Here is an 18,950-nt window from a genome sequence, read left to right on the forward strand (position 1 = left end):
GTCCGGTCTTCTCCTCTCAGCACGAGCCGCTTCAGTGTGCTCGCCGCTACAGCTCTTCTGCGCATGCGCAGACGAGCTGTCACTGCTCGGGAGCGCGCTGGAGCGGCCATTCTGTACCTTCCTCTGTTAGAGGAAGGTGCAGAGCCACCGAGCTGTCACGAGAAGCCGCCCTGCTGTCCCTCCGTCCTGCCGCCCAGGTAAGTGATGGGCCGGGGGGGGGGGGCTGTCGCTGTGCCGGGGGGGGCTGTCACTGTGCCGGGGGGGGCTGTCACTGTGCCGGGGGGGCTGCCGCTGTGCCGGGGGGGCTGCCGCTGTGCCGGGGGGGCTGTCACTATGCCGGGGGGGCTGCCGCTGGGCCGGGGGGGCCTTCGTCTTGTGTCAGGGGTCTAGCACCGGTTACCTGCTGCCTGGCGGTGGGTGACTGTGTGCCGTGGTCGGCCGCGTTCAATCCAGGGGTCCGGTCGGCGGCTGCGGGGCATCTGGTTGTCAGGGAGACACAGCTGGTAGCGTCTCGGGAGCGCGCACGTCGGGCTACAGCAAGCGATTGGAAAAGAGACGGCGGCCATCTTGGGAAAAGTTTTATAAGTTGCTGAAACGCTGGAACTGTAAGTACAAACCAGCTAGAAAAGTCATTTACAGGGAGGCTTAGTAATGTATGCTTAATTAGGGGGACTGGGCAAAAAAAAAATTCACTGCTTCCTCGAGACATCCCCTTTAAGGGGATAAATTCTTGGGGGGATTTGAGATGTTGGGGTTTGGGGCTGATGACTACACATGTCCCAGTGATTTTCTTTCTATTGTAGCAGCGTTACTACTATTTGAGATATTGGGATTCTATTGATGCAATACTTTTTGTGATTAACATGCAACTCTTGAATGTGACATTAGTCAGGGGATCTCCTTCTTCCTTCCAGGAATACAAGTCAATATTGCCTGTCAGGTGATATATTCATGCTTTATTCCCTAGGCAATAATCACATGTCCCCTCCGCTGATGAACACAAATAAGGGCAGACATAATATGCTGCAGACCTCAAAAGAGGAAAATACAGATACCTCTGACTATATACACAAGGGGGTGCTTGTAAAATAGCAAATCAAAATCAGTTAGTGTGCAGCTTCTTCCAGGGCAGATGATACTTGTGCCATGAAAGAGTTTTATAGCATACACTTCATTGTTAGACGTTTCTTTAAACCTTAAAATTAGAATTACATCACTATAAAAACGACAGTGTTGCGAATACACATCCATGTAACGTAAATATTCCTAAATTTGCAATCTGGGTCTCATAAAACCTAAAAGTAACATTCCCACAATATTATATCTATTTAGAGCATGGTTTCCCAAAGTGTGTTCCATGGAGCCCTTGGTGCTCCGTGGGTGACTACCAGGGGCTCCGATGGAGGGTCTAGGTACCCGCTCTACTCACAGCTGTAGCGGTGTCCGGACAGCATATTTGGTATTTCAGCCGCACTGCAGTAGCGGTGAGCGATTCCAGCGACCTGATTGGTTGTTGGGTACACACACCCCTTTGGAGATGTGCACGAGTGGCCGGCCCGTTAAATAAGCAGCAGCAGGGCCGTAGGACCGTCGGCAACTAAGGCCAACCCTAAACCCTAACCCCTAACCCCTAACCCTAACCCTAAACCCTAAACCCTAACCCTAAACCCTAAAATTTAGAGATTATAAATCAAACCATTGGCAAAAAATCACCAATCCAAATCTGCACCTTTATAACTACGTTACTCTTGATCAATTAAAGGAGGAGACCTCAATTTATTCACATTTTTTTCTTGGTCACGTGATGCAAACTACCCAATCGGGCACCATTTTCTGTCTCCATTCTTAGCCTTATAAATAGGCTGACGTGCACGCTATGCGATGTCAGGCTCCGAAGCAGCCATGGATCAATGTAGTTGGGATCTTCTGCTCGTACTCTACGTTACTCCATATAATTTCCGGAATTGATTCTAATACTCTTTCACCCAAAGGATATATGTTATATCGTCATGGTGGTGTTTGGTAACTTGAAAGTAACGCGCTTTTTACAGCGGCCTGTGATAGCTCGACTTTCGACATACTTCTACTCAATTACATGTCATTTTACATAGGGGACATTGTAAAAAAAACTTTGTTACACATTCCACAGTAATACATATTAAGAATAAATAGGAGAAGAGAATGTATTAAAGGGGTTGTCCAGATGTAAACTATTGACGTCCTATCCTTGGGGTAGACCAGCAAAAGTACAACTCTGATTCCAAAAAAGTTGGGGCACTGTGTAAAATGTAAAAAGATGTAAAGAAAAAAAGAATGCAAAGATTTGGAAATCTCATATAAACATATTTTATTCACAAGTAGAACACATATCAGAAGGGGGAAGGGAGACATTTTTCCATTTCCTTTTTTAAAAATTAACTCATTCAGGAATTGATGGCAGCAACACATCTCAAACAAGTTGGGCCAGGGCCATGTTTACCATTGTGTAGCATCCCCTCTTCTTTCTGGTAAGTTAGGAAACCAATTGCTGGAGAGGAATGTTGCTCCATTCTTGTCCGATGTAGTATTCTAGCTGCTCCGCAGTCCTCGGTCGCCTTTGCCAGATTTTTCATTTCATAATGCACCAAATGTTTCCTATTGGTGGACGGTCCAGACTGCAGGCGGCCGGTTCACCCCGGACTCTTCTTCTGAGGAGCCATGCTGCTGTAATGGATGCAGTATGGGATCTAGCATTGTCTTACTGAGATATGCAAGGTCTTCCCTGAAAGGGACGTTGTCTGGATGGAGCATATGTTGATCTAAAACCTCTATATACTGTCAGCACTGATAGTGCCTTTCAGGCATGGCCATGCCATAGGCACTACTGCAACCCCATACCAGCAGAGATGAAGGCTTTTTGTACTGTGCGCCGATAACCAGCTGGATGGTCCCTTTCAAGTGTTGAGTAGACGTTGCTAAAGATGATTCACTTACATGAAGGCCTCATGTCCACCGGACAATTGTGATTTAAAATCCGTAGCGTTTTTCCCGCACGTGGATCCTTGCCCCATAGGGATGCATTGGACACCCGCAGGTAATTAAATACCTGCGGATGTCATTTTTCCTTCAGGCGCGGATTCGCGTGCAGGAAAAAAAACGCAACATGCTCCATTTTAGTGCGGGTCTCCCACGGGGACAGCTCCCACAGGCTTCTATTGAAGCCTATGGAAGCCGTCTGGATCCGCGGAACACCCACACCAGAATTTAAACTCGCCTGTCCTGGACGCTGCGGGTCTCCCCTCCGTCGCGGCCGGATCTTCTTTCTTCGGCCCGGCGGATGTGGCCGGCGCATGCACACGCCACGCTGCCGGCGTGCCGAGCACATCCGCTGGGCCGAAGAAAGAAGATCCGGCCGCGACGGAGGGGAGACCCGCAGCGTCCAGGAGAGGTGAGTTTATTCTTATTTTCAGGCCTCATGTCCCCGGGAAAGGAGGGCCCGTGGACATGAGGCTTGAGGCTTTGAATATCTCACACATGAAGGCTCATGATATTACATTTTCTTTTTTAAGGTTCTTATCATTCTAGGTCTTTCCTTTCTTGAGAGACGCAGCTACAGGACTAAATTTGATGATAAGATCCAACTTCTTAATGGGCGATTTGGATTTGTCATGTAAGTATCTTCATGCTGTTTTTTTTTTTTCTTTACACTTTTTTTCCATTTGACTTGAGCTGTAAGCCTGTACTCTAGGGCAAAAACCAGGACAGATACTCTAAGCCCCCTTTATATGGGTATATTTACACACGTGTTTGTAAAAAGCAAACTTTGCACGCGCAATAAGCAGTGAATAGAACCCACTGATTTCAATCGGCTCATTCACACGCGGATTTATTCTGTGCATTTCGGTCACACAAAAAAACAAAAACGCAGCAGGCTTTATTTTCCGATGCATTTGCACACCAAAAGCCCCCATAGAAGCCAATGGGATGCTCAAATGCACACAAACTACGCTAGAAGATGCGGGAAACACTGCGTAATTGTGCAGGAAAAAACATATCTAGAACTCATTAGACTAATTAGTCATTTCCATTGGTGCATTTCTGTTTGCAGTGTACAAATGAACATGCCTTGCAGGTGCAAAAAGTATAGTAAAATACACTGATGTGCACAAAAAGAGCATCCGTCGTTACAGATATGATGATTGATAACGAATAACTTTTTTAAATGTTATATTTTTTCTTATAGAAATGGGAAAGCGCACAAAATAGTTTTTTTTTTCATCTTTTAACATCTTTTTTTTTTTTCACACTATTTTTTCTTTTCACATTTTTTTAAGCCCCTGTAGAGGACTTGAACCAAAAAAGCTCTGATTGCTATGATAATGCATTGCAGTACTTCTATACTTCAATGCCTTATCGCTTAGAATAGCGATTACAGGTTATGATAGGCCGGGACACCAGCATCTGGCATCTGTTTACTAGGGCGACCCATCGGCCCTCCACAATTACATTGCAGGGGGCTGATGATGGCACGGAGGGAGGGCACTTCCTCTGTGAATCATTAACATGCAGCGATATACCTTGATCGTGGCATGTAGGAGGTTAACAGTGGCATGCTCTGTGACCTGTGCAGGGAGATGGTGTGAATGGTGCATCCTATAGTATCTATATACACAGATGTCATTATAATCCTGTCTATGATTGCCTGTAGATTCAGTTGAGTTTTAATGTACTCAATAACTCTTAGGGCCCTTTTACACACTCCGTTCATCGTTCCGATTCTCACTGGATCGAGGGAATCTGAAGATTGTCGTTCAGTGTAAATGCAGCGACTGAACAAGGAATGATATTTGTTTGCTTCTCATCTGTTGTTTCTGCATGCATAATAACTGCCCAACGATCGGCCGTGTAAACAGGCAGTCAATCATCTATGAACAACTGCCTGTTTACTGTGAATGGAGACGGATGGGTCGTAACGATCCCGAGCGGCTCCACCTCCATTCACTGGAGCCATCATCGTTGCACCCAACATTTGATCTGTGTTAAAGGGCCCTTATTTGTCTGGTTTAGCAAACCAGCGGCTTCCAGTATGTTTGTGCATTATACAGTCGGCCCATTGATTGTAATTGGCACTATACAATGCTTTACTATCCCCTGTAGTGATGCTGGAGAAAACTGGACACTTGCTGCCTAGTTTCGTAGACTACAGGTGATTAATGGGATCGTTTGCAAGGAACCTTCTAATATAAAGTAATTGTAAAAAGTGGTTGACCTCTTTAAGTAAGGCCTCTCTCACACGAGCGTATGGTCACTGCCTATTTCATGCGCAGTTTTCACGCACATAATATGCAGTACTAAACTTCCATAGACTTTAATTGTGCCTCTCAAACAGAGTTCGAGAAATGTGCGTGCAAAGAAAATCATATAAGGGAGATGGAATTATACCTCCACAGCGCCACCTACTGGAAGGCAGCACTCCTTCAAGCCAAAGTTAGACTCTTTATACAAGCCTTGTAACAATGACTGGGAATTAAAAACAAAGCCAGACTCCATGTACATCTAGGTGATCTCCCTAAGGAGAAAAGAAAATCATGGCATGCACTGTTTTGGCACATATTACATGCACATACACCTCAAGATAGTATATGGGGATTATCGTCACTCAGCAAGTACGCAGGTCAAGACGAGCAGACCGCAGCAACTTGAGAGAGGTCTTATACTATTTGCTTCTCTGAATAACTAATTAGAATAAAGGAGAAAGAATTTGAGATTGCTTAAATGTGATATTAGAGTTGAATGACAGCTGAGCTGATTAGTCACAGCGCTCAGCCAATCAGAGGCAGCGCTTTCTGGAGGCGGGGATTTTTCCACCCCCGGCCACAGGAAGACAGATGAAGACTGACGGGGACAGAGAGAAGAGCTGGACAGCTCTTCTAGGTAAGTTAATTTTATTTTTTTTTACAGCTAGGGATGATTTTCAGGGTAGGGCTTATATTTCATGCCCCCCCCCCCCCTGAAAATCATCGCTGCAGGGAATGCCTTATTCCCATTGCTTTCAATTGGTTGGCAGCAGCGCCGGCTCCATTGAAAGCAATGGGATAGCATTGCAGACCTTTGCCACAACTGTGAAAGCTGTGTGAAGGGAGTGTGATGTACTCCCTATGTTTTCATAGCGCTGCTGCTGCTGACGGCCCCATTGAAAACAATTGGAGATGGCGCAGATTTTTCTTAGCGCTGCGAACCTTGCTGTGAAGACATCGCAAATGAGAATGAAACCACTGAAAATCATTGGTTTCGTAATCATGCATTTTCTCTTGCATCGCAGGAAAGTCTATCGCCAGTGGGTGAGAGCCCTCATAGAAGAACGATTTCCCGTGCCAAGCATGCAAGTCGCATTGTTGCTCACATGCCTTTAAACTCTACATGTTTCACTTGTACATAATAGTAATACTGATATACGATATTTTAACCTATTGCTTTTCTATTGGCAGTCCATTAGATCTTCTAGGAACGTTTAATAACAGATGGACATTTGGCTTTGCATTTGGAGCCATAGCTAATAAGGTCATGTCACTGTTTTCTGAAGAATATCTGCCACCTGGCGTTCCATCATGGGCAAGAGGTACATATATCAGCATTTCCATTGTCTTTTAGGCCACCTGCACATGAATGGATTTGCATTGCGGAATCCGCGGTCGTCGTTCGCACCGCGGATCCGCAGCCATTGCCATTCATAGCATGCTATGGGAAATCGATAGCATGTTATGGGAAATTGCGGAGGAAACATTTCAGCATGCTCTATTTTTGTGCGGCGTCCGCACAGACGACTTCCATTGCTGTCAGTGGAAGCCATCCGATCCACGGCCTGCCTGCAATTGACTTTGCAGACAGGTCGCAGATTCCACGTCATCGCCTAGCGAAGTTTGTGTGCAGATGGCCTTAGGCTTAAAGAAAACCAAATATTGTTATAGAAAGTCATATTATAGTTAAAACCTGCACTGGTTAATTCATACAGCTAATATATATATATATATATATATATGTGTTTATACATTGTAGAAGTGAAGTGCAGTACACAAAGTGGCCATTAGGTGGACTTGACTACATAGTAAATTAGCTGGGACAACTGTAGGGGTGTGGTTGGAGGAGATAAAACCTCCAGGCATGCCACTGCAAAGGGGGAAGAGGCTGATGAAGCTGTAACAGAAAGTGCAAGCCTGAGGTCCGTGGCGGACCAGACAGTGCTTGTCACGAGTCTGACAGGGAAGGATGCCCCCTAGATGCCCTTGTTTGGGTATAGTGACAAAGACACTACGGGGTGTCTACCCCTGCAGTATGTAATAAAGCTGGCAGACGCCAGATATTTCAAGCAGTCCGGTTTGTCAGAGTTTCTCTGAGAGTGGGAAAAACCATCTCAGATGGAGAAGATGGCGGTCCCTGTGAGTGAGTAGCCCCCAAGTTACCACTATATATATACAGTATGATTGCGGCTTCAGTGCATTGCGGTTTTTAGATAGACCATATATAATTCTGTTTTCGCTGAGTTTTTCGCTATATTGTGGAATTTTGCGTTACAAACATGAAATACATTACGCCACTAGCGCTTGCCAACGCGAGATTGTACAAGGCACACTATTGGCTGATGGAATGTGTTCTGTATCCTGGGCGCTGATTGGCTCACTGATCAGAGCATGCTGTCCGTTTGTTCGTTGCATTAAACTGCCGTCGCTAAAGAGCCCTCGTTCACTTTTGCAATTGTTTGGCAGTTCACTCAACAGATTGATTTGTGTAACTCCGCTACTTAGTGGATTTTCACGTATCGCGGGGCTCTGAAACGTAACCCCTGCAATAGATGAGAGATCTATATGTAGATCTAAAAATTATATTTCCCTACGTATATGTGCAGGAAAAGAGTTTATATTGAACTAATTACACTAATGTCAATGAATGGGAGCATCGGTGTGTGTTTTTGTGCAAAAGTCCAGTAAAATATGCTGATCGTGCACTAATACGCAACACCTATTCCGCAAATAGACAGCGCAAATGTTCACGTAAATACACATACTCTCGTGTAAATCCAGCCTAAGGCCTCGTTCACACGGGTGGTTTTTTAGCGCAGTATAGGCGCATGAAAAATTCTAATGGAACCAATGGTTTCCTATAGAAGCGTTCACATGAAGGAATTTTTTGATGCGCTAAAAGCTCGCACCTAACAAAGAACGTGCGACTGCAATGCTCGCATCTAAGGTCCGTGAAAAGATAGGACATGACCTATCTTGAATGTATGGGAGTCTCCACAGCCTCCTATGGGAGCAGGATAACACGTACCAAGCAGCTCCCGATCGTGTGAACGGGCAATTTAACAGCTAATTAAGCTCGAGACTTAATAGCTGGAAATCACCCGTTCACGCGATTTTTCGGTCGGTATAGCCACAATTTTTTGACGCGCCTATACTGCACTAAAATCAAGCTCATGTGAACGAGGCCTAACTTATATAATGGCCAGAAAACCTTTTCATGTACACACATTGTGGCTTATTTGGAAAAGACACATGAAATGACAAATACTAGAGATAAGCGAGCACGCTCGGATAAGGCAGTTACTCGACCGAGCAGGCTCGCGGGGGCGGCGGAGGGGGGGAGAGAGAGAGAGAGATATCTCTCTCTTCCTCCCGCTCCCCTCTGCTCCCCCCCCCCCCCCCGCCACCCCACTGAGCCTGCTCGGACGAGAATGCAGTTACTCGAGAAGAGCAATGCCTTATCCGAGCGTGCTCGCTCATCTCTAACATATACGCTTTGGGCTGGCTTCGCATGGGCATATTTGCATGCGTAGAGAATAAAACTAATTAATTTCAATGGGTTTGCTCTCATTTTCTGATTTCGTGCATTCCCCAAGTGCAGAAAAAAAATTGTACCTGCTCTATCCTCCTACGCATTTGCTTACCAGAAATCCCCATAGAAGTCTATGGAGCGTGCACAAATGCGTGCGCAGTGCACAACAGGATGCACAATACGCTGCACGATTCCATGAAAAAAGAACACATCTGTAACTCATTAGGCTGAATCGCCATTTACATCGGGCGTGATCATCTGCTGCACACAAATGGACATGCGTGTCCAACTAGGACAGTAAAATACGCCGACAAGCGCACAAGCCTCATTTTTCCTGCAAATACATTGTGATGAGGAGTCTGCAAAAAAGCCTTAGTTTGCCTACCTTGCAGTAGGGTGATGCAGTGTAGTGTCTTGGCCGCTGTTTTTGCTGCTATATTCCTGATTTTCATACTTTACGGATGTGAATTATTTTGTGTGCTCCATTTCCAGCCCTTGGACTTCTGGTTGGAGCTATTGAGGTCGGCCTGTCCTATTATCCTATATTCGCCTGTGTCACTATAGACAACAAAGTCATAGGATCTGTCATAGGATTTCTCTACACGCTGACGTGGTGAGTATGACTTACGGAGCGGCGACTTGGACACCAGGAACAGAGCAAGCCGGTCTGTAGTTTCTCTTCTATGTTTTGTATTCATTTCACACTTTAATGCAGAGTTTCCCAGTACAACACAACCGCTCTAAAAGAGACTGGATTCATTTGCTGTATACCGTAATTGTTGATTGATTTCTGGGCTAATTTTCTATGTTTTTTAGGTTTATAGTAACAGTGATTGACATGATATCGTGCCCACATGGAAATGTAAGTCTTACAAAAAGTATTACCCATGCGGTCTCCCGGTGACTCGGACATCCAGATTCAAAATCTACTAATCAATACCAGCTGATCATCTCAGTGTAGTTATAAACTGGGAGGGATTAAAGGGGTTGTCTGGGACTCCTAGTAAGAGTCCTGGGCAACCCCTCTAATGTAAGGGGATTAGGAAGGTCCCTTTACAGCTCACAACCAGCGAGTAACATCCCTGACGTTCAAGATCTCAGCAACCATACAATGGGGCTTACAGGAAATCTGTCACCAGGTACCAAGTGACGGGGCTCCTATGGCAGGTTCCCTGCTGTCCAGGAGGTATTTCTGATACTTACCTGCCTCCCCGACCAGCTGTCAGCACATGTAGAGATTTTTTAAAATCTCCTGCTTTCTGCGAAATCTACGGCCGTCTGCAATTGAATTGACTGCAATGGAAGCCGTCCGTGCGGGAACCGCAGCAAAATGGAGCATGCTGCGATTTGTTTTCCGAACCAGAAGGTCCGCAAAACAAATCCGCATGCTTTTATTAAGCTGCGGACGCCCATGCATCCCTACAGGCGGCTTGAATTGGGGATCGTTTGCAATTCAAATTTGCCCGTGGACATTGGGCCTAACTGAGATTCTTCCCTCAACTCCTCAAACGTCTCCATTTAAATAATGGAGGCGCATATATTACTTTCTGCTCCCTTGAATTCTCAATTGGTCCTACTGTGCATTCTGCTACCCCAATAACCGTCGGTAATTAGTTTATTCTTAATTGCACCGGATACTTTCTGTGACGTATATCCTGCTAGCGACTCTCTCTTCTTTTCAACTACCTCCAACCACTAGAGATGAGCGAGCCTGCTCGGATAAGGCAGTTACTCGAGCGAGCATCGCTCTCCGTGAGTAATACCAACTCCAACTGCATTCTCATCCGAGCAGGCTCAGGGGGGGCGGCGGGGTTTAGCAGGGGGGAGAGAGATCTTGTTATTGTATGGGCCAATATCAAATTTATATAGTTTTTTTGTTCTACTAATTAAGAAAATAAAATATCTTTAAAACCAGCAATCATTAGATTGCTTATCCAATATACTGCAATACTTCAGTATCTCAGTATATTGTATTTCCGCAGGCATTGTATCATAATATCCAGAAATACAAATACAAGTATTTTGTTACAACATCCAGAAATGCTGTGGAGTTCCAGAATAAGTACATTTTGAAGTTTGACTCGCAGATGAGTTCCAAGTCACAGGAGTGGGCTGTGCCAACCTTTCCTTGCCTACTGGTCGCAGACTGACAGCTATCACCCTTTACACAAAAGGGAAGAGAGCTGCTATGGGCCGGGAGAAGCCAATGTGGTCTTCTTCAGTGGAGTTCAGTTCAGATTCAAATTTCAGAGTATATTTATTCTAAAACGCCACAGTATTTTACAATAAAACACCCACTGGGGCAACAAGCATCACTGACCCAGGTTCAGCCCACCCATGGTTCGGGCTACATGAACCTGATGACAAAATCCCTTTAATATATGGCTATTTATTGGATGTAGAACACTGTCGGGCTGTCTTCCCCTTCCCTCCCCCTTGCCGACTCTCTGCAAGGGGAGGAGGCGGGATAGGGCGGGAGCTAGTGTGCTGAGCTCCCGCCCCTTGCCGCTGTGGTCAATTGGAGGGGCTTTGCTCCGCCCCTCCCCAGCTCCTTCCATTGCAAACAGCGGCAAGGGGCGGAGAAAAGGGGGATGGAGTTTAGCAGTCATGCTGCTAAACTCCCTCCCACCTCCCTTCTCCTGCAGCTGTCATTGGCTCCCATAGGAGTCAATGCAGCTGCCACTGTGGATGTGGTGGCACCCAGCTAGGCGCTTTTACGCTGCGGAGATACGCCCCTGTACACTGATGCATTGTAAACCAATGCATCAAAGGGGCAGCGTATATTGGTCGGGCGTGAAAACCCGGCCAATATACGGCAATGTGAGAATAGGCCCTAGCACAGCTTGAACTCTGTTTTTAATAGTCCCAGCTTATTTATTATAGAGTGTAACAAGTTATTTATTATATGTATATATTATATGAATCCTTGTGCTCCTATGGTCTATAGGTCGTAGGGATGCCAGGTAATTTGTATCCATTAGTATGACATCATTCATGTTTTACAGGACATTGATTACTTTAATAAGGTAGTTTCTGAATGGCCATCGCTGCTGTGTTTAGTCTTCCTGATGGGGCGTTTTGTTCATATGTTCATCAAATACATCAGAATTTACAAGGGAGCTGACATTCAGAATGTGAGTATCAGCTGACTCCGGGCTGTTTGCCACTAAGTGTTTGTCCTCACATATTACCTAATGAACGTTTAATCTGCTCTTGATGAATATGTAGCCAATTGTATTTTTTTATCAATGTTGTGTACCACACATTTTACCGTAAGAGTCAATGTTCCTTCATATTTGCATATGTGTCATTAGGATGGAACAAGCTTCCTACCAAAACATCAAGCTGAACACGTCAAGAGACTCTTTGGAAAACCTGTCTTGTAAGTTTCATTATACAATGTATCATTATTAGAGATGAGCGAGCGTACTCGGAAAAGCACTACTCGCTCGAGTAATTTGCTTTATCCGAGTATCGCTGTGCTCGTCCCTGAAGATTCGGGTGCCGGCACGGAGCGGGGAGCTGCAGGGGAGAGCGGGGAGGAACGGAGGGGAGATCTTTCTCTCCCTCTCTCCCGCCCGCTCTCCCCTGCTCCCCGCTGCGACTCACCTGTCAGCCGCAGCGGCACCCGAATCTTCAGGGACGAGCACAGCGATACTCGGATAAAGCACATTACTCGAGCGAGTAGTGCTTTTCCGAGTACGCTCGCTCATCTCTAATCATTACCCATTATAATATTACAATTGTCATTATGTTTAACTCCTGATAGTAAACGAATATTATAAGGGCTCGTTCACATCAGCGCTGTGGTTTCCATTTTCATTCTCTGTTATTGAAGAAGAAAAACGAAATCTGGCCGAATGGGTCTGTTTTATGACTGAACTGAACGGCTCTGAAAAGACCCCATATATTATAATGGGGTCAGTTTAGTTGTGCTATAATATCCGGCTTTTCCAGGATGAAATAGTGCTGCATGCAGTGCTGGAAGCTCTAAACGAAACCCAACCTCCGATGGAGATGTGAACCACAATAAATTAACCCTTTGCAATCCAATTTTGGATTCAGGGTTTCCTAGGGGGGTTTCTCTTTCTGCCATTATACAACAGCATCATCTGCTGGCTAGAGCCAGTACTGCAGTATGGGACATGCTGGAGAGGCCGCCAACAACAGAGCGGCCAGTAATATACAGTAAGAATACCCTGCTGGACGTCTTCTAACATCGGAGCTGTACAGCCTTCAATCAGAATGTCTTCAGACGTCAGTGGATTGGAAAAGGTTAAAACACATGTCAGGAGAGCTAAAAGATCAGTTAATAGACCCATTAACCCCTTAAGGACATGTTTATTGCCTGACAAGCTGTAGTGTTTTTATTGGTATCATTTGGGGGTACATACAGCTTTTTTTCACTTTTAGGCCTTATTCACACAAACGCTTTATTGCTGCTATTTTGCCGCGATAAAACGTCGTCCGAAAATAGCGACTTTCTGAAGCGCTGGATTCCAATGCATTCGTTCAGATGGGCAATTTTTCAGGAAGTAAAATCAGGAGGCTGGAAAAGATGGCGCATACGCTGCGGATTCCAGACGGACGCTTTAACGCACAGCAGGAAAAGATGGGTCTTGCTCTATCTTGTGGCCGCAATCAGCCGGCAGCTCCCATAGAAGCCGATGGGAGCTGCCGGCAAGGGGAGGGATTTTAGCAGCGGCTCACACTGCTAAACTCTTTGCCACCTCACTCTCTCTTTCTTTTATGCCAGCTCCCATAGGCTTCTCTGGGAGCTGTCGGCTGATGGCACCCAAAAGATGGGAGCTTCTATTTCCGCAATCATCCCGCAAAGGGTGGTGGTGGGGCAACGGAATTCCGGGCTGCGGTGTATATATGCCAAACCCAGCTGTGTAAATGGGTGGCAAAACGTGAGATTTAGCCATGATGCGGACAGCTGCAAATGGAACCTCCCTTGTGAAAGAGGCCTGATTGCATTTTCTGAGAGGCAAAATGATCGAACTAAGCATTTTGGCTCTGTTTTTAAGTTTTTTGGTTTTTTTTTAAGGTTTTTGCCCTGCAGAATAAATAGTGTGTTCAATTTATTATACAGGCCATTACAGATACAATGAAAAAAAAAACACATATTTGTTTTTTTTTCTACATTTTTTATTGTCCCTGTAGGGGACCTGAGCCATAAAAGCTCTACTGCTTATGATAATGCATAGCAGTACTTCTATACTGCAATGTATTATCACTCAGACAATAGGGATCACAGGCCATGGCTGGCCCGGACACAAGTGTATGGCGTCTGGTTACCATGGCAACCCATCGGCCAATCCCTCCCTGATCACATGACACAGAGGGATTGTACACCCTCTGTGAAACCTCTACATGCTGCGATGTACATTGATCATGGCATGTAAGGGGTTAAGAGCGGGGATCGGTGTTCTCATTGATCCCCGCTGCTGCAGCCACAGTTGGCTCCTGTGACTATAGGATCCACAGGATGTAAGTTTACATCCTGTTGCATTAACTACCACCCTGCCAGGGCGTGAATGTATGTCCTGTGACGTTAAGAGGTTAAAGATCTGAGTGTGTATGAAACGTTCTTGAAATATACCGGTGACCCGTTAACTCTAGCAGAGTATATATGTTCAATGTCATCTTTATTCCAGAAAACAGAGAAACTGGTTTGAACGGAGGATATACACATGGGACCCGTGCTTTAAATTCCCCAGCAGGATGATTGGTACGACGGTCCTCTCGCTGTTCTGCCTCTATATTGTAAGTCACTGAAGAATACGTTTTTGTAATTTATGCAATTCAACATTATTATGAAGTGTTCGCTTATACAGAAGCCAAAAGTCACAGAGCAACGTTAGGGCGTAGGTTTCTTTCACACAAGTGTATATCAGCTGCCATTTTCACGGCCGGACGGATATACGCTACCATCTGATGCATTGGATTCCATTTAATCAGATCACATGGCCGTATTCCTGCGGCGTAAAAGCACCCGGCTGGGCCAATATAGCGCCGGGCACTTTTACGCCGGGCCAGAAAGATAGTCCTGGAACTATCTTTCTGGCCGGAATACATCGCCCGCTGCATGGGCTCCTATGGGAGCCAATGACAGCGTCCGGAGAAGGGAGGTGGGAGGGAGTTTGGCAGCGTGACTCGTTATGCGTAACTACACTAAGTAGTGGCGAACTTCTGCATACGCCTGTGTGAAGAAGCCCTTAATGTTAGCTGTTTCTTATATGTTCATAGCTGCCATATGCATCTGCTATAATGTACGTATATTAGCCCCTTAATGCTCCATGACATACAGTTACGCCATTGAGGTTCAGGATTTGTATAGATGGGGATCGGTTTCTTACACCCACCTGCAAGAGCTGCAACCAGCACTCCAGCTATTAACCCTATAAATGCCGCCGTCAGTTCTGGCAGCGTTTAAACGCCCTGATCAGAGTTTGGGTGTCTTGAACAACACCCCCCCCCCCCCCCCCATGATAAGATTGTGGGGTGCCGTTCGGTTGCCATGGCAACTAGAGGCCTTGTGAAAGCCCTCCGGGCTACCATTGGAGATTGCCTATCAAGCTAAGCCTGGTTTGATAGATTGCCTGTCAGACCGTGGTATTATGGTATCACATCATACTGCAGGAGTGATCAAGCCATCGCAAGTACTTGTCCCTTATGGGGACTACAAAAAAAAAATGTAATAAAGTGATCAAAAAGTTTTATATACTCCAAAATGGTATCAATAGAAACTGCAGGATGTTCTGCAAAAAAACGTAGATGGAAAACTGTCAGAAGATGGCGGCAGAAAATAATTTAATTTTTTCCCAAAGATATTAAATTCTTTTAATGGTTTATTCACATGAGCGTATATTGGCCGGCGTTTTAACGGCCGGCCGATATACGTTACCATATGATGCATGGGCTTGGCATATATGCCATTGGGCGCTAAGCTGTCTCCTCCTTCCCCTCGCCGGCTCCCCTTCCTCTCTTCCCCCCCTTCCAGCTGTTCACAATGGGAGTGTGTGGGGGCCCCTCCCCGCCCCTTGTATCCACTCACCAATGAGAGGGGGTGGGGTGGAGCTTAGCTGCACCCCCTCCCATTGCAAACAGCAGCAAGGAGCAGAGAGGAGAAGAGAAGGGGGCTGGAGTTTAGCAGTCACACTGCTAAACTCCCTCCCACCTTCCTTCTCCGGCTGCTGTCATTGGCTCCCATGGGAGTCAATGGCAGCGTCCATAGATTGGCCAGGAAGATAGCTTTCTGCCTGGCGTAAAAGCGCCCGGCTGGGTGCTTTTACGCCGTGGGAATACAACTGTGTGATCTGATGCATTGGAATCGATGCATCAGATGGGAGCATTTATCAGCCTGCCATGAAAACACCAGCCGATATATCCTCAAGTGAATAAGCCCTAAGGCCGCTTTCACACAGGCAACAAAATCCCTAATTTTGCTGCGGCGTGATAGCGCGAGAAAATGTATGTATGTAAAGCACATGCGTTCTAATGGGTTTGTTCACGTTACACTGTTTTCTCTGATACTAGTTTGCGGGGGAAAAAATCACAGCATGCTCTATATTGCTGTGATTTGTGGGGGGGTTTTGTAGCTCATGTTTCCCTATGGAGTCTTCGATTGTGTTGGACGCAACGCATAAAATCACGTTTTTTTGTGTGATGAAACTTAAGCTCTACCCCAAAACGAAGTCCTAGCTGCACTCCAAAAAAAAGGGAATATTTGCTTAGTAGGCTCAGTCCAGGTCTTCCCTTTGCTCTCCGGTGCGCCGCCGGGCATCCTGCAGTACTCGTTCGCCCACAGAAGGTCAATTCTTGGTTGCCGGATTCTTAAATCCCGCCTCCAGGAAGCGATAGTTCTGATTGGTTCATCTAGCGCTGCTCTATTTGGTATTTGAGCAGAAAAAAATTAAAAACTAATGAATCTATAGCATATGAATATTTCCTTCCAATTATTATTGGTGTTCGTCCTCTCATATGAACAATGTTGCATGGACGATACCACTTCACATGGTTGGGTACTGCTATTACTATTAGGTAAGAACTTCAGACTTCCTTTTTACTTTCCTCCAACAGTTTGTGTCTTTGGAGTACAGTGTATTCACTGAAATTGCAACTTTGCTAGACATGTTGGCACAACGGATGGAGCAGGTAGCACCGGATATAACATGGAGCAGCTACAATGAATCAGTTGCTTCAGTCAAGGAGTTTCAGAAAACCTTAGCAGGTAGGCAAATATGTTGTAATAAGGCTTGTTTTTTTGGGTTTTTTCTTTAAACAAACTAAAATCTGAAAATCTAGGGAAAACTTCCCAAGTTTCCCTAAAGGGGAGGTTCACCTTTAACCCATTAAGGACCAAGCTTGGTCCTGGGCTTTAATCGTGGCCGATATTAAATATATGGAGTGGGATTAAAGCTCCTGCACCTGCAATTCAGCAGGAGCAAGACATGTCCTCGGCTGTTAGTTATAGCCAAGGACTCAGAGGAGAAGGCCGAAGCGGTTCTAACCGCTTCTGGCTTCTTTCTTGCAGGCTAAATAGCACTCAATGAGCACTATGTAGTGAAGAGAGAAAGTGGAAGTGTTAAGGGAGCAAGAAAGGGAATTTTCAATGCCGGAATGGCTCTGTCTTAGAATGGAACCGGACAACACCGAATGGCCTCCATTGACTATAATGGGCTCCGTTTGCTTTATGCTCAGCTGCCCGACTTCCTGCCGGAAGAAAAACAGCTGCATGCAGCACTTTTTCTTCTAGTATTATGAGCCAGATCTGCTTCGGAACCTCCAAACCACCCTAAATTATATTTCTGGCTGCTGACTACATATTTTTCGGGGAAGACACGTGACCTTTGGCCCCAACAAAGGTTATCCTATACTGATCCCTCCCCCATGAGCCAGCCACGGAGGCTTCTGTCAGACCTCCATAGTAGAGATGGCCTTGGAACCATTACACAATACTGGAAAGTGGTTGACTGCCATGTTGACCCAATCACACTGATGTAATATGTCAAGTTGTCCAAACTATTCCACGCCCTTACACCTGTACATATGAATGTATTCAGTCTATTCAATGATATTAATGTGCTTGTTTTTCAGTTGTTTGGTTTTCAACTACTTTCCTGGCAAGTGCAGTCATGGTATCCTATGTCTTTCATATACTAGTCTGCTACAGGTAAGAAGTTTCCTGCATGGCCTGTACGCTTCTATAGGGGGACCAGTGGTCACATTTTATTGTAAATTATTAGGTCTTATTGCATTCACCCATGCTAGGATTTTTACGTATTCCCATAAGGCTTTATTTACACAAGCACATAAATAGCGCGTTTTTACGGCTGACCGATATACGCGACCATCTGAGGAATTGGTTTCCAATGCATCTGTTCACACAGGCAAATATACAGCGTGTGAATATGTCGGACCATGAAAAATGGAACATATGTGACCAAAATAGGCGCTGACACATATACGGCGGGCAAAAAGATAATTCTGGAACTATCTTTTGCCTGATATATGGTGGCGGATCCCATAGACTCCTGGAGACAAGAGACTCTCTTGCTGGGGACAATCACATTTTGCCCTACTGGCGATACCGTACCAAACGTCTCTCATTAAGAAAAATTACATTTTGTAGAAAATCCTACAGAAAAAAATACTCCATGCCTAGAAAATGCTGTGTTTTGGTAAAAATGCCCCTGACCTCAAAAATACTGCAAAAATGCTGTGCATGTAGACTTTACAATAACTTACTATAGACTATAAAGTAATATCTCTACAAAAAAGGCAAAGAAAATGCTGCAAAAAGGTAAAAAACATCAGCAAATGGAGTATGAAAAATTCTTCTTTGAAAGCCCATTGTATTTTGGTCCAAGGAATACTTATGTTTTTTCCTGGATCAGAAATTCAGAGGCTTGATATTTTCGGCAGCTTCTCAGAGTAGGTAAGAATTTAAATTGGTGGCAGCTTAAAAAGAAAGGGTCTAACTGGTATTAACCCCTTTAGTGGCACACCCGGAAAATCTCCGGGGCTTGCTGCACTGACTATGCAGTTAAACCCCAGAAGATTTCCGTGGACAGCTCTAGTGCTGAAATGCTAACCACCTCTCCTGCTGTCAGCCGCGTCCTCCTGCTGGCTCCCCG

At 45.4% G+C, this 18,950-nt stretch overlaps 1 protein-coding gene across 3 annotated transcripts in view; it reads left to right on the forward strand.

Moving 5' to 3' along the window:
• The window catches only part of LOC136628467 (stimulated by retinoic acid gene 6 protein-like), a 41,636-nt gene that overhangs the window by 11,304 nt on the left and 11,382 nt on the right, over positions 1-18,950 (forward strand). For 2 of the 3 annotated variants that reach the window (XM_066604393.1, XM_066604395.1), the window contains exons 3-11: positions 3,549-3,649; positions 6,468-6,598; positions 9,301-9,421; positions 9,625-9,670; positions 11,814-11,942; positions 12,123-12,190; positions 14,469-14,577; positions 16,894-17,044; positions 17,911-17,986. In XM_066604393.1, the coding sequence (XP_066460490.1) occupies positions 3,549-3,649; positions 6,468-6,598; positions 9,301-9,421; positions 9,625-9,670; positions 11,814-11,942; positions 12,123-12,190; positions 14,469-14,577; positions 16,894-17,044; positions 17,911-17,986 (932 nt within the window). The remainder of the gene's footprint in view (positions 1-3,548; positions 3,650-6,467; positions 6,599-9,300; positions 9,422-9,624; positions 9,671-11,813; positions 11,943-12,122; positions 12,191-14,468; positions 14,578-16,893; positions 17,045-17,910; positions 17,987-18,950) is intronic. The other variant, XM_066604396.1, reaches the window with a different exon arrangement.

Source organism: Eleutherodactylus coqui, chromosome 5 (genome assembly GCF_035609145.1).
Source record: "Eleutherodactylus coqui strain aEleCoq1 chromosome 5, aEleCoq1.hap1, whole genome shotgun sequence".
Taxonomy (NCBI): domain Eukaryota; kingdom Metazoa; phylum Chordata; class Amphibia; order Anura; family Eleutherodactylidae; genus Eleutherodactylus; species Eleutherodactylus coqui.